The 16,173-nt window shown below is 43.4% G+C and overlaps 2 protein-coding genes and 1 non-coding gene across 17 annotated transcripts in view; 2 read left to right on the forward strand and 1 right to left on the reverse strand.

Annotated features, from left to right (window-relative positions):
• The window catches only part of TSEN2 (tRNA splicing endonuclease subunit 2), a 53,104-nt gene that overhangs the window by 20,852 nt on the left and 16,079 nt on the right, over window positions 1-16,173 (forward strand). For all 15 annotated transcript variants that reach the window (XR_008624695.2, XR_004670448.3, XR_010111398.1 and 12 more), the window contains 2 exons: window positions 9,372-9,422; window positions 11,812-11,950. Coding sequence is in view for 9 of the 15 variants with exons in the window: in XM_034955825.3 (XP_034811716.1) it covers window positions 9,372-9,422; window positions 11,812-11,950 (190 nt within the window). In the remaining 6 variants the exon portion in view is untranslated. The remainder of the gene's footprint in view (window positions 1-9,371; window positions 9,423-11,811; window positions 11,951-16,173) is intronic.
• MKRN2OS (MKRN2 opposite strand) overlaps window positions 8-16,173 on the reverse strand; it is a 57,045-nt gene continuing 40,879 nt past the window's right edge. Inside the window, exon 5 of the mRNA XM_055109502.2 lies at window positions 8-7,771. The gene's annotated coding sequence lies outside the window, so the exon portion shown is untranslated. The remainder of the gene's footprint in view (window positions 7,772-16,173) is intronic.
• On the forward strand, window positions 7,469-7,570 carry LOC112439412 (U6 spliceosomal RNA). Its single transcript, XR_003027699.1, has one exon. It is a non-coding gene; the product is annotated as a U6 spliceosomal RNA (small nuclear RNA).

The following is a 16,173-nucleotide window of genomic DNA, read 5'->3' on the forward strand; positions in this document are numbered from 1 at the left end:
TTTTCAACATATTATCATTTCAGCCATCGGTCTCTGGGCCTGAACTACACTATATGTGAACCTACCTCACAGTGTAGTTCTGTATGTAATTCAATTATTGAATATTGTAATTCAGTATTGAAATCACTATGGGTAGCTCCCAAGTAGGCCTGCCTTTCACTCCTCAGCCTTTATTTCATCAGTTCTAAGATATGTGTTTGCAATCATTCCACAGAAGATTCGAGGGGTTTTTCTGAGTACTTCTTTTCTCATTAAGATTTTAGATTGTTAGGCCGGGTGCGGGGGCTCACACCTGTGATCCCAGCGCTTTGGGAGGCCAAGGCAGGAGGATCACCTGAGGTCAGGAGTTCGAGACCAGCCTGGCCAACATGGTAAAACCCTGTCTCTACCAAAAATACAAAAATTAGAGTGGTGGCTCATGCCTGTAATCCCGACTACTCAGGAGACTGAGGCAGGAGAATTGCTTGAACCCGGGAGGTGGAGGTTGCAGTAAGCCAAGATCGTGCCATTGCACTCCAGCCTGGGTGACAAAATGAAACTCTGTCTCAAAAAAAAAAAAAAAAAAAAAGGCTTTATATTGATGGCTAGGTGTGATGGCTTATGCCTGTAGTCCAGCCACTTGCATGGCTGACGTGGGAGGATTGCTTGAGCCCAGGAGGTCACGTCTGCAGTGAGCCACGATTGCACTACTGCGCTCCAGCTTGGGCGAAAGAGTGAGACTCTGTGTCAAACAAAAAAAAGAATAAAAAGATTTCAGATTGTTAACAGATGCTGACTGGTGATGCCAGGGGTAGGGGGGTGGAAAGAAGAAAAAAATGGATTTCGGATTGGCTGAATATTTTGTTACTAATTTTCACTAGCTTTTTCAAAAATACTATAATTCATATACCATACAATTTATCCACTTAAAGAGTACAAGTCACTATTGTTTGGTATATTCATGGAGTCTCTACTTTTCATATACTGTGCTACATGATTCAGATCATGTAGTGACTGCTAGTTAAGTAAATGGATTTATTTCCTTCTGCGGGATCCCTCTACTTAATGCAGTAGCTACATTCTTGAAAGTTAGCTTGGGCCTGGTGCCATGGCTCACACCTGTAATCCCAGCACTCTGGGAGGCCAAGGCAGGCAGATAGCTTGAGCCCAGGAGTTTAAGGTCAGCCTAAGCAACATGGCAAAACCCCATCTCTACAAAAAATACAAACATTAGCCAGGTGTGGCGGTGCATGCCTGTAGTCTCAACTACTTGGGTGGCTGAGGTGGGAGGGTTGCTTGAGCCTGGGAAGTCGAGGCTTTAATGAACCGAGGTCATGCCACTGCACAAGCGAGATCCTGTTTCAAAAAAAAAAAAAAAGTGACTAAAAGTGGCCTTCCATAAACTGCATCATATTGTCCCAGTGACCTGGAGTTCCTCTAACCTGTGGTCACTTTATGCTCAGACCCTCTTTTCTTGCTTATGTTGATAGTGCACACAGAAATGTCTTTTCTGCCTTTGAAGCTAGGACTGCTTCTTGGGCTCCCCTCTTCTCCAGGAGCTCTGTGATGGCTTTCTTTGATAGTTCCTGCAGTGTCCAGTGTGGTTCTTGGCATACAGGTAGATCCCAAGAAGTGCTATGGAACACATCCATGTTGGTAATTTTATAGCTGAGACCACAGGAAAGTAATTGTGGGGGCCGGGCGCCGTGGCTCACACCTGTAATCCCAGCACTTTGGGAGGCCGAGGTGGGTGGATCACGAGGTCAGGAGATCGAGACCATCCTGGCTAACATGGTGAAACCCCATCTCTACTAAAAATACAAAAATTAGGTGGGTGTGGTGTCACACACCTGTAATCCCGGCTACTCGGGAGGCTGAGGCAGGAGAATCACTTGAACCCGGGAGGCGGAGGTTGCAGTAAGCTGAGATTGCACCACTGCACTCCAGCCTAGGTGAAAGAGTAAGACTCCGTCTCTAAAATAAAATAAAATAGAATAAACAATTCAAAATTCCTTTTCTCGGTTGCACCAGCCACGTCTCAAACACTGAACAGCCACGTGTGGCCACTGGCTACTGTATTGAACAGCAGATGCGTAGGCATTCCCAGCACTGTGGAGCGCTTTATAGCCCACATGTACCCGTTCTTAGATGTTTGGCCTGTCAGAACCTCAGATTTCTTCTCTGTAAAGTGGGGGCTATGTAACATCTTGTTCATAGGATGTTCTGGAAATTAAATAATACATGTAATTGGGTCAGGACAGTACCTGATAATATAGTAAATGCTCAATAAATGTTAGTGCCTGCTATTTTTGTCATTATTAAGTTACTTGTAAAAGCTAATTAGCAGCTTGTTGGAACCTTCTTTTTTACAATCACAAAAATGCCCATTGGGTACCTACTATGTGCCAGGCATTGGGCTAAGTGCTACCGATACTGAAATAAGTAGAACGTGACTTTGATCTTAAAGATAGCCCAGAAATCATTACAGTTCAGTGTGATAAGCATAGTGTGGCATATGGATCTTGTCAGTATCGCTCTTCCTGTTTCCTTGGGCCCAATGCCTGACATCTATTAGGTGCGTAATAATTATTAAATGAATGAATGTACAAGATAGGGAATTTGCATCGAAGCTGGTGGAGACCATCTTGCAGGGCTGAGGTGGAAAGCTTTTGCAGTCATGATAGCTGAGGATAGTAAAGGATAAATGGGGCTTGCCACATGGACACAGGGTAGCAAAGGCTCTTCCAGATAGCTCTGCCAAAACGAATGCCAGATGGGGGAGGGTGTGTCCATGAGTCAGGGTCTGGCCTGGTCCTGGGCCAGCAGGGCACTGCAGGGGATTCCGTAGGGGAGTGGCAGTGACCAGAGCTAGCATCAGTATGGAGGGTGGGCTGGAGGCCTGGCCTGGGAGGTGGCAGCTGTAGGCGAAGGGTATTCGGTGTCAGATGCTGGGAGTTCAGCTGCACTGTTCCAGTTGACCAGCTGCTGTCTTTTATTGACAAATTTTTTAAAGGCTGCTGCTGCCTGCTGCCTCCTCTTGAACACTCCCTGATGAAAGGCAAGAGTAATAGGAGACAGGAGATGAGGTTACTCTGCCTTCTTAGAAGCTGCCTGGCACCTGAGAACATTTCAGAGATGTGTTCCAGAAGTTTTCAGGGAGCATACCGTTAAACCTAGCTCTACTTGTCTTTCTGTTTTGGCAGATTTCTTTTGAATGAATCACCTATGTTTGGTGCACTGCATGTACCCGCTGAGTGTTTCTGTGAATGTTAGTCAGGAACACAGGCAGAATGGGGTCTCACCCCTGCTGTGGTGATTCACAACAGCTCTCTTAAGGGACTCAGAGTGGTGATACACAGCTGACTTAGAAGTCTGCTCAGCACTGACATGGGAAGCTTTTGGTCTGCAACCTACCACAGATGTGGACATGCAGCCTTGTAGGGGTGTTTTCATGCCTTTGCCTTGACTCATTCAGAACAGTGATTTGGAAATTTTCATAGAGTAATTGAAGAGCTATAAACTGTATTTACCTCAGTTATTTCTGAGTAGTTATTTCTGAAGAGTTCTGTCTCCATCCATCTTCTGCATCCTTCAGTGGACACGCACACACGCAAACACTCAAATGCTTTGCTCTTCAAATTTTTTATTCTTATATTTTTTAGAGACAGGGTTTCTCTCTGTTGCCCAGGCTGGAGTGCAGTGGCACCATCGTAGCTCACTGAAGCCTCATACTCCTGAGCTCAAGGTATCCCACCACCTTAGCCTCCTGAGTACCTAGAATTACAGGTGCATGCCACACCATGTCTGGCTAATTTTTTAATCAAATGCTTTTTAATTAGCAAGATCCAGTGAGAAATAGATTGATTTGGGGGAGCAAATTTTTTTTTAAATGAAAGTTGATTTCACTGTAAAGTAAAAGCAGTTGCATAATGCTGTCATAAAGTTAGGGCTGTCAACTTTGGGGGGTTTTTTTTGGGTTTTTTTTTTTTTGGTTTTTTTTTTTTTTGAGACAGGGTCTCGCTCTGTCACCTAGGCTGCAGTGCAATGGCGTGATCTCAGCACACTGCAACGTGTGCCTCCCGGGTTCAAGTGATCCTCCCACCTCAGCCTCCTGGTAGCTGGAACTACAGGCATGCACCATCACACCCAGCTAATTTTTGTATTTTTAGTAGAGATGGAGTTTCGCCATGTTGGTCAGGCTGCTCTCTAACTCCTGGCCTCAAGTGATCTGCCCGTCTTGGCCTCCCAAAGTGCTGGGATTATAGTCATGAGCCACCACACCCTGCCAGGCAGTCAACTTTTGAAGGTTAAGGAGCTTTAACGTTTTTTTTTTTGTTTTTTTTTTTTTTGTTTTTTTTTTTTTTTTTTGAGACGGAGTCTTGCTCTGTCGCCCAGGCTGGAGTGCAGTGGCGCGATCTCGGCTCACTGCAAGCTCCGCCTCCCGGGTTCACGCCATTCTCCTGCCTCAGCCTCCCGAGTAGCTGGGACTACAGGCGCCCGCTACCACGCCCGGCTAATTTTTTGTATTTTTAGTAGAGACGGGGTTTCACCGTGTTAGCCAGGATGGTCTCGATCTCCTGACCTCGTGATCCGCCCGCCTCGGCCTCCCAAAGTGCTGGGATTACAGGTGTGAGCCACCCTGCCTAGGTTTTATATATTTTTGAGATATGGATAAGTTCTTCTAAGAGGCCATAATATATAGATTTCATTACCTAGAAATTTAAAACTCTATGTTACAGACAAAGGCAAAATTACAGGCAAAAGATGAAATGGGAAGACAATATTTGCAGCATGCAGTGTAACACACAATAGACAGTGTTCTTGGCATTCCTCAGTTTCCTCAGATGTAACGTTCTCCTTCAGAGGAAGATAGTGAAGATTGAATGTAGTGTGATATGTGTGAGGTCTCTGCCCTGGAAGACACTTAGCAATGTATATTCCTCATTGTGTCCGCATCCCTCTTCAAGCTAGCCAACTTCCCTGGGTGGAGTGAAGACATAGCTTTAGTTCACAAAATGGCAGATATTTTTAAATGAATATATTTTCTGTAAATTTAAAATGGACTTCAATGCAATGTGTTTTATGGGCAGTTTGGAGAAAGACATGTGTGTGCTGAGGGAGGGCTAGCACTCACAAGAAAAAACACTTCTTGGAAATTGTGCTTTATTTTTGCTTGAATTGATATAACAGCTAATGACATTCAGTGATGTATACACAACGACCAGCACAGTTCCTGGCACATGTAATAGGTGCTTGTTTGGTTCCTGCCTTTATTCTCTGCCTCGTAGCAGATACATACTCTGTCTCTAAATTGTTGATAATGATCACAAAATAGATCTTTTACTTAAATGGTGGAAGTATTACACAGTGACTAGGTCTTTCACACACACAGTGACTAGATCACATTAGTAGAATACACTTTTTTCCTGGTTAGGCACCTGCAACTGTATTCACACATGCCACATGGCATATTCCACATGCAACATCTTCCTTACCTCTGCTTTTAGCCAGTGACATTTTAACCCATACTTTTTGTGAACCGGTCATGGTGATGATTTAATGTTCAGTCTGTGCGAGTATTCATTTCAGGGATAATTAGATTGCCATGCCACTTAGCTAATGTATTCCATTGTTTCATAGGGATCTGTTATTGAGATCTATTTTTCCATTACAACACTTGAGGGCCCTAACTACATTTAGCGGTATGATGTTAAAAACTATCATTAAACTTATCCTTCCATCTTATTAGTACTGCGAAAGTAAAACTTACTAATGAGATTGCAGGGGATGTGATTGTCAACCTCTACAGACCTCTCCAGTCTACTGAGAATTTAATTTTAAATAAAACCAACTCAGTTGAATTAAGATCCCCTCCATCTGTAGTAAGTGCCTAGTCGCATTTTGCATAGATGATCAAAGCCAGTCACCATTTTAGGCCAATAAAAATGAGATATTGGTTTCATTCACTCTTGGGGAAATGTATGCTTGCTGATAATGAAAACACATCAGTTTTTGAAGAACTTACATTTTAGCAGATATCAAGAAAGAATCTCTTATTAGGCAAGGATGGGATTGAACTTTTTTTTCCAGGCTGTGCTATCCAGTTATTAGAAAGGGAAGAAAACTAAGGCCAGCCGCGGTGGGTCATGCCTGTAATCTCAGTACTTTGGGAGGCCGAGGCGGGCAGATCACCTGAGGTCAGGAGTTCCAGAAAGGAGGAAAACTAAAATTAATTGAGCTTTTAGGTGCTTTTCATAGCTTATTAAATCTTTGTACGATTTGATCTTATTAAATATTTAGCTAAGAAAGCATTATTATCCCCATTGTATAGATGAGGCATGGAGAATTTAAGTGATACTTCCAAGGCCCTAGCTAACAATGACAATTTGAGCTCAGGTCTGTCAGATCTCAAACTTCAGTCTTTGTGTTACACTGTTCTGAACCAAGAAGTGCAAATTGTGGTAAAATGCAAGGGACTCAGCCATTTAAGGAAACAACTTTATCTTTTCCATTGTACCTTTTGGCTGGTAGTCCATCTGAAAAACAGCGGTATTCTGTATTAATAAGTAGTGAGTGATGGAAAGAGAAAAGGTCAGAATAAGATTGTGGGCCACTTGGCAGGGCTGTCAACAGCTGTGAAAGAAATGGAACGCAATGTTCACACTGAGAAGAGATGAGCTGAGTGAGGTGCAGAGACCTGCTGTAGGGTGGCTCTGGCTGTTGGGGCCTAAGCCAAGGGCAGGACTGGGGACCTGTCTTTTTTGTCTTTCAACACAAGCATTGAACACCCAACATGTGCTAGACCCCCTTCTAGGCCAAGGGAACAGCAGGCAGTTTCTGTTCTGCCAGAGTTTACATTCTAGTCGGAGGAACACATGTAAGAGGAAGATTTTCAGACAAAAGTAAGTGCTCTGGAGATGATCAGGATGGGGGTTACTTAGACTTGGTGGCCAGGGAAGACCTCTCCAAGAAGTGACCTTTGAGTCTGGAGCAGAACATGCCAGATAGTAGGAGTAGTGATTACAGAGGCAAAGGCCTGAATGAGCTTAGTGTCTTCAGGGGACAGAAGTGCAGCCAGGACAGCTGGAAAGAGCAGTGGTAAGATCATGCAGGGACCTGGAGCTGGTGGCAAGCAGTTTGGACTTTATTCTAAGGGCAGTGAAATCTCTTTGGAAAGTTTTAATTAGGGGAACGACCAGATTTTCATGTGCCAAGAAGATGAATCTGGATGCTATGGAGAGTGGACTGTAGAGGGCTCAGAACAGGGAGGGTGTCACAGAAGGCAGGAAGGAGCCACCCACAGACTGGGACCAAGAAGGCGATAGGAAAAAGTGGAAAAGAAGGTGACCACCTTCATCTCCAGAAATGCTCTAGATTAGGATTTGGGTAAAACTAAAGTAGTGGTCCCTCGTATCTGTCAGTGTTTATCAAATTATAAATTAAAACAAAAATGTTGAGTATCAGTTTAACACATTTTAAAATAATAATAGTGATGTCTTCAACAGCACGTATACTAAAATTGGAACAATGCAGAGATTAGTATGACCCCTGCCCACGGATGACACAAGTTTGTGAAGCCTTCCATATTAAAAACAACAACCCATACCTTGACATAAATACTTTAATGTAAGTTTTTTATGAAAAATAACTATATTTTCCAAAACAAAAAATTTAGAAGAGGCTTCGTTTTTCATTTTTGCAAGTCGCTTTAAGGTCTAATTTCCTGAAAGTCAGCTAGATTCTTGCATCTGCTTCTTGATTCAGTCTTGGGCCATCACACGTCTTATAGTCACTGGAGAGAGCACAAATGAGGCAGATAACACCACGTTATTATTATGAAGTGGTTTTGATCTTGAGACCTCCTGCAAGGGTCTTGGGGATCCCAGGATCCCCAGACCACCCTTTGAGAACTGCTGCTATGAAGACAGATGTCATCAGATAGCCAGGCAGAGAATGACAGGGTATTCACTGCTTGGAAGTCCTTCCACCTATATTACTTGTGCTGTCTTTTGTTCTGTGTATGCCGGGTTAGTGGTGGGGTGGAAGGACAGTGAGGAAAGAAGCTGAGTGAGCAGTTTGTCAGTGCCTTGTTGCTGCACACAAGCCTCAAAGCTTATGACAGGGAGGGGATTATGTTTCTGCTCCCACACTGCACGAGAGGGGCCCTCCTCGTCTGTGTCTGCTGGAAGCAGCAGTGAGAGCCGAAGCAGAATATTTGATGTTTGGTTATCAATCTAATTTTTCACCTTCATATTTAAAAAGAAATGTGACCCCATTTTACCACTGGCTACCATTTGGTCACTACCTGCTCTGCACCAATCTCATGGGAATCCCTTCAGTGGTATCTGTAGACCCTAAGCGCCCTGGACAGGCAAAGCCAACAACACATGGCTCTTTGGGTGGTGTCAGTGTTTGGCAGTGTATTACTTTAACAGAAAGCCATTTTCATTTCCATTTAAGTGTGACTATATTCAACTGGAGCCAATTTTCTTTGCCATTCCTACAGCCTCCCCCCACACAGTAAAATATATCATTATGTGAGGTCAGTGCAAACATAGGGTTCTAGAAAATCACTTCACCAAAGATGACTGGGAAACTAGTATTTTATCAGGTAAGCAAAATCAGCACTGCCCCACACTTTTCACACCTTTTTTTTTGTTTATATATTTTTCTCAATTTAAATATGGTTATTTAATTTTACAGGGAGAAACTCCAATGAGCAACAGTTTCTATTGCTATAGCTGTTAACATCATTCTTCAGTTATATAGGTTTTTTAGGGAATAAATATGGAAACATTCATAAAAATCTTTTATTTTTATTGATTTAAGCCAGTTTGTAACATTTGTATTTTCTTAGATTTTTAAAAAAATCTAAGACATTTGAATGAACCATTTATATTAAAAATATGTGACTTTTGGCCAGGTGTGGTGGCTCACACCTGTAATCCCAGCACTTTGGGAGGCCGAGGCAGGTGGATCATGAGGTCAGGAGATCGAGACCATCCTGGCTAACACTGTGAAACCCGTCTCTACTGAAAAAAATACAAAAAAATTAGCTGGGCGTGGCGGCGGGCGCCTGTAGTCCCAGCTACTCGGGAGGCTGAGGCAGAAGAACGGTGTGAACCCAGGAGGCAGAGCTTGCAGTGAGCGGAGATGCGCCACCGCACTCCAGCCTGGGCGACAGAGCGAGACTCCGTTTCAAAAACAAACAAAATACATACATATATATATATATATATATATATATATATATATATATATATATATGTGACCTTTTTGATGATGACTTAAGAGCATTTGTATTTGAGGTGAAAAGAGATCAGTCTGTAAAATAGTTTCACAAGAATGTGGAACTATTTGTAATGAGCATTTTCTGCTTGCTGTATTTTCAGGCCTTCTTCTTGGTCTATGCTCTGGGATGTTTAAGTATTTACTATGAGAAGGTAAGATGCTCTGTTTACATACAACCCACTTAAAATTTCCCTGTTGTTAAAAGCAGGTTGTACTAATTTCTATATTGCATTAATACAAATGTTTCTACTCTTACTGAATAAAATAGGAATTGAATTTTTCTCTAAAGTTTTGGATTTGGGTCCTGAGGTGGGACTGTTCGAGCAAAAGGCATCTTTGACCCTTTTAGATTGCATTTCATTCCTCAAAACTAGGAGAAGTACAGTATCTTATACTGGATAATGATTAGGAAATCTGTGTCAGAACAGTATTAAAAATTAACAAAAATAAAAGTTACCCGTATTTGGCACCTACTATGGTAAAAGCTATATTTTAGGTACTTTTCATGCAATATTTCCAGTCCTTATCTCCACCTGGTTAGAATTTGCAGATAAGGTGGCTCACGCCTGTAATCCCGGCACACTGGGGGGCCGAGGCGGGCAGATCACAAGGTCAGGAGATCGAGACCATCCTGGCTATCCTGGCTAACATGGTGAAACCCTGTCTCTACTAAAAAAATACAAAAAATTAGCCGGGCGTGTTGGCATGCGCCTGTAGTTCCAGCTAATCAAAAGGCTGAGGCAGGAGAATGGCATGAACCTGGGAGGTGGAGGTTGCAATGAGCCGAGATAGCGCCACTGCTCTCCAGCCTGGGCGATAGAGCGAGACTCTGTCTCAAAAAAAAAAAAAAAAAAAAAGAATTTGCAGATAAGGTAACTGAGGCTCAGAGAAAATAAATAATGTACCCAAAGTCACACAGCTAGTCTGGTTAGAATAAATATTCGAACCTATGTCCAAGTAACTCCAAAGCCCATGACTTTGTGCTGTTGTTGCCTGCTGCCTTTGGAAGGGAGATAATTGTAAAATAATTCAAATAAAATTTAAAAGAGAAAAGTAAACAGAACAGTAAATGGAGCAGATAAGGTATATTCTGTTTGGCTTTTGGGAGCACATAATTTAATCAGTCATCAAATTCTGATTGCATAAATACCGTTCATGGGTATTCCAGCCGTTTGGAAGCAATGTCTGCCTGACAAATGGCTCATTTTCCCAAATGGTGGCAATTCTTAGCCCCACCCTGCTTCCTCTCGCGGGCCTTAGCTGAAATGTGTCAGAACCTTACAGCTGTGACATAAAAGCCTCAACATCTGAACAACACTGGGCTGTGTTGGAAATTCAGCCTTCTCTATGAGGCTGTTGCTTGTTACTCACAGTGGGGTCACAAGGTCACACAGGTATGGAATTTTTGCATTAGGAACAACTGCAAAAAAAAACAACTCTAGCCTATTGTATTATAATCTTAGGCTGGGACAAACTGAGCCAGTCTCACTGAGTGACTGAGCCTTAAATCAGCTGAAGACTTGATTGTTTCAGTAACTACTGAAATAAAGCAAAAATTTTCCAAACTTACCTAGTTATTTTGTTGTCATTGTATTTTTGGTAATGATACATCAGAATATCCTCTAGACCAAACCATTCTCATTCTCTTTGACTCCCACATTAAAAACAAAATTGTCTTTTAAGCAGTTAATTATTAGTTTGTGCCATCAGATAACAAATTCTCTAGTTTCAAACACTAAATGGAGGTTTGTTTGTTTGTTTTTAAGTTTTACTATAAAAGTGTTTTTTGTTCTTCTGAACATGAGCTGACATAGAGTAGCCACTCACTAAGGATCTGTGAAATGTTGTCACGAACTGTGCTCCAGCCTTGGTGGGCTTGTTACAGTGAGCCCCCTGCATGCACTGGTTCCTCTGCCTGGAATGTCCTTCCCAGCCCACCACCACCCCCTCCAGTCCCTTTCCCTCACTACTTCTCATGCTCAAATGCTGCCTTTTCTAAGTCCTCTGGAGCAGTGCTGTGCAATAGAAGGACAGTGAGAGCCTCAGATGGGAGCCATGTGTATAATTTCAGATTTTCTGGTAACCACATTAAAAACATTTTTTAAAAAGCAGGTGGTATTTTAATACAGTATTACACAGTTTATTTAACCCAACTTATTCAAAGATATTGAAATAGTTTATATTCTCCCTTTTTTTTTTTTCATACTGAGTAGGAAGTCAGTGTATATTTTACACTTAGAGCCACTCTCAGTTCAGACTAGCTATGTATGGCTGGCAGCTGCCCCACTGGACAGTGCAGGGCCAGACCTTCTTGCTAAATTGCTCTGCTGGGAGTGAACCGAGATCACGCCACTGCACTCCAGCCTGGGTGACAGAGCGAGACTCTGTCTCAAAAATAAAATAAATAAATTGCTCTGCTGGGGGAACTGCATTTTCTTCGCTGCTTCAGCTCCACACTTAGTATAGATGTTGATGCCCTGGCTGAACGGAGAGTGAATGCATACATAGTAATGCTTTTTGTTTTTTTGTAAATAACTTTAGGAGCCTTTAACGATAGTGAAGCTCTGGAAAGCTTTCACTGTAGTTCAGCCCACGTTCAGAACCACCTACATGGCCTACCATTACTTTCGAAGCAAGGGCTGGGTGCCCAAAGTGGGACTCAAGTACGGGACAGATTTATGTAAGTAATTCTTGGCGTGGTGTGTGTGAGAATAGAGTTTATCAGATTCACCCTAGAACATCAAATTGATCTTGTGTGCTGTTGATGATGTTTTCTAAGAAGGTGTCCTTTGGGTTTAGATAAGATTATTGGATATTTGGATTGGGTTAAGGGTAAGTGCAAAAAGAGAAAAGGCAGTCTAGGGAGAAGGCCTAGGAGTAGAAGCTTGCAACGCCAGTTCAGGCTTTCCCTCTTGTTTGCTCTATAATCTTAGAAAAGCGTTCTGGCTAAGCGCCGTGGCTTACGCATGTAATCCCAGCACTTTGGGAGGCCAAGGTGGGTGGATCACGAAGTCAGGAGATTGAGACCATCCTGACTAACAAAGTGAAACCCCTTCTCTACTAAAAAATATAAAAAATTAGCTGGGCGTGGTGGCGGGTGTCTGTAGTCCCAGCTACTCGGGAGGCTGAGGCAGGAGAATGGCGTGAACCCGGGAGGCAGAGCTTGCAGTGAGCCGAGATCGCGCCATTGCACCCCACCTGGACGACAGGGCAAGACTCCGTCTCAAAAGAAAAAAAAAAGAAAAAGCATTCTATAGCACCCGCCCCCACGTCTCTAGCCATGAGATCGGGTAATTTGGGACAGTCCGTTATCCCCGGGCCTCAGTGGCCTCATCTGCCAAGTGAGAACAATCATATAATTGTAATAATCGCCACAGCCATCATTGAGCACTTGCCATGTGCCAAGCGTTTTACTAAGTATTTTACATTCATCATCTTGTTTAATCCTTATAGCAGTCCTATGCAGTGGAGACTCTTACTGTCTTTTTTTTTTTTTTGAGACGGAGTCTCGCCCTGTTGCCCAGGCTGGAGTGCCAGTGGCGCAATCTCGGCTCACTGCAACCTCCACCTCATGGGTTCACGCCGTTCTCCTGCCTCAGCCTCCCGAGTAGCTGGGAATACAGGCGCCCGCCATCACACCCGGCTAATTTTTTGTATTTTTAGTACAGACAAGGTTTCCCCATGCCAGCCAGGATGGTCTCGATCTCCTGAGCTCGTCATCTGCCCACTTCAGCTTCCCAAAGTGCTGGGATTATAGGTGTGAGCCACCATGCCCGGCCGTATTGTCTTCATTTTCTGATAGGGAGACTACAGTTTAGAAAAAGTAGGTCATTGCCCATAATAGTTTCCAGGGCCAGTAACTTGCAAAGCTGCACTTTGAATTCTGAAGCCCACGCTTTTAGAAATGTCTGACAGTACTGCCTCCCTTGATCTTTTCTTTTTAATTAAATCAATATTTTATTTATTTAATTTTTTTAACTTTAAATTTAGGGCCAGGTGCGGTGGCTCACGCCTGTAATCCCAGCACTTTGGGAGGCCGAGGCGGGCAGATCACTTGAGGTCAGGAGTTTGAGACCAGCCTGACCAACATGGTGAAACCCCGTTTCTACTAAAAATACAAAAAGTAGCTGGGCGTGGTAGCAGGCACTTGTAATCCCAGCTATTTGGGAGGCTGAGGCAGGAAAATTGCTTGATCCCGGGAGGCAGAGGTTGTAGTGAGCTGAGATCACGCCACTACACTCCAGCCTGGGTGACAGAGAGAGACTCCACCTCAAAAAAAAAAAAAATTTTAGGTTCAAGGGTACATGTGCAGGTTTGTTATATGGGTAAATTCATGTGACAGGGGTTTGTTGTACAGATTATTTGATCACCCAGGTACTAAGCCTAGTACCCAGTAGTTATTTTTTCTGATCCTCTCCCTCCTCCCTCTCTTCACCCTCAGGTAGACCCCAGTGTCTGTTGTTCCCTTCTTTGTGTTCATAAGTTCTCTTCATTTAATTCCCACTTACAAGTAAGAATATGTGGTATTTGGTTGTCTGTTCCTGTGTTAGTTTGCTAAGGATAACAGCCTCCAGCTCCATCCATGTTCTCACAAAAGACACGATCTTGTCCATTTTTGTGGCTGCATAGTATTCCACTGCATCCCCCAATCTTAAAGTGAGGGTCTGGAGTAGGTGAGTTCCTCATTCAGCAGATAATGACTAAAGGTCTGCTGTGGGCCAGGTACTGTTTGAGGCATCAAGAATACAGAAGTGAACAGGACAAACAGAGCTGCCTTCATGGAGTTTACATTCTAGGGGGATGGGGAAGACACACAAGCAAATAACTACATGACGTAGTTTCTGCAACAGATAAGCACTGTAAGAAGAAGCAGAGTCAAGGCTACCCAAGGTCAACTGTAGTCAAAAAGATTCAGATATCTGCTGGGCACAGTGGCTCAGGCCTGGATTCTCAGCACTTTGGGAGGCCGAGGCAGGTGGGTCACCTGAGGTCAGGAGTTTGAGACCAGCCTTGCCAACGTGGTGAAACCCTGTGTCTAGCACAAATACAGAAATTAGCCGGGTGTGGTGGTGCATGCCTGTAATCTGAGCTACTTGGGAGGCTAAGGCACGAGAATCTCTTGAACTTGGGAGGCAGAGGTTGCAGTGAGCCAAGATCACACCACTGCACTCCAGCCTGCACAAGAGAGTAAGAGTCTCTTAAAAAAAAATAAAAATAGGCTGGGCGCAGTGGCTCACGCCTGTAATCCCAACACTTTGGGAGGCTGAGGCGGGCTGATCACGAGGTCAGGAGATCGAGACCATCCTGGCTAACACGATGAAACCCCATCTCTACTAAAAATACAAAAAATTAGCCAGGCGTGGTGGCGGGTGCCTGTAGTCCCAGCTACTCAGGAGGCTGAGGCAGGAGAATGGCGTGAACCCAGGAGGCGGAGCTTGCAGTGAGCCGAGATTGCGCTACTGCACTCCAGCCTAGGCAACAGAGTGAGACTGTCTCAAAAAATAATAATAAAAAATAAAAATTAAGATATTTTGAGAGATGAGATTCCCATAACTTTCATTATAGTATATTGTTATAATTGTTCATTTTATTAATGTTCTTAATCTCATACTGTGGCCCTTTTGTCTGCAACTTTATTTTAATGATCAAGTTATACTTTGGATGATGCATAGGGGAAGCTTCCTTAATTTAAAGATATTCTGCCTTATAAGGATGGTTGGACAGATGGATAGATGGATGGACAGATAAATAGAATTTTGAAAACAGAAAAGATAAACTACTCAGTTTACAACTCCCCTGGAGGCCTTTGCCCTCACTGGGACATATCATCTAGAAACAGATGTACAATTAATACATTAGTTGTACAATTAATGTGGGACCAGGTCTCTGACTCACACACAGAGTCAGACTGGGCCAGCATCAGTGTTAAAAGTGTCTTCACATTCTCTGCATAAGCAAAGGTTCTTGAGCAGTGCTAGTCTGGGATATGAGGAGTGGCTTCCTAAACTCTACCTCATCTTCAGGCATGGCTGCACAGTTCCTGCTGCTTTTTAACGATATTATTTTAATTTCAAAGGCCAATGACCTAGTCACATGAAGCCTAGAACTGCCAACATAGGCTAAACTCTTAACAATTGTTTTTCCTTAGAGAGGTAGTGACTCCTAATACAAGACCATTGTGAAATTCACACCTTATCAGGAAAACTTTTCCCTTGAATAAATCTTGTCAATCACATTTCATTCCAGGAGCAGTATTTGGAAGAGGTGATACGGTTCTCAAATCAAGTGCAGCTGCCAACCTAGTTGACCTTATTTGCCTACTGGGGAAGCCAGGCCAGAAGCCAAGAGGGAGCCTTTCCTTACACTCCCCACTCAGCAGCTCCCCTGGCTGCCAGCTCCTAGGGCCAGCCAGGCACCTTGCCTTGGTGTTTTCTTCTGTTGTTTCATTTAATCTTCACACTCCTGTGAGGTCTGTAGTAGTAGCTTCCTTTTGTAGCAGAGGAGTTTGAGGTTTAGAAGGGTTAGGTAAATTGCTGGAGTACTTAACAGCTCGTTAAGTACACAGATTAGGGCTCTGTGGGTCTGTCCTCCCTATCTTCCTACCGTACCTAAGTCATGTTGCCTGCCAAGAAGCCAAAAACTAACGCAGGATTTATATTGTCTTATGTACACAGTTATGGTTTGATTTGATTTGGTGTGACCCAAAGGTCTGGTTACTCCTAAGCCTCCTTCCCAGCCAACCCTAGTTAGGGATTTGCATTGACTGATAAGTATGATTTCTGAGCTTTCTGCCAATTAGAAGTCCCAGCACAGAAATGGAATGGTGGGAGCCATTGAAAGCTAGCAGAGTTATAGAATTTCCAGACCCAGAAGAAACCATGACCTGTCGTGACGTCCAGCCCA

This window comes from Pan paniscus, chromosome 2, assembly GCF_029289425.2.
Source record: "Pan paniscus chromosome 2, NHGRI_mPanPan1-v2.0_pri, whole genome shotgun sequence".
In the NCBI taxonomy this organism is placed as follows: Eukaryota; Metazoa; Chordata; class Mammalia; order Primates; family Hominidae; genus Pan; species Pan paniscus.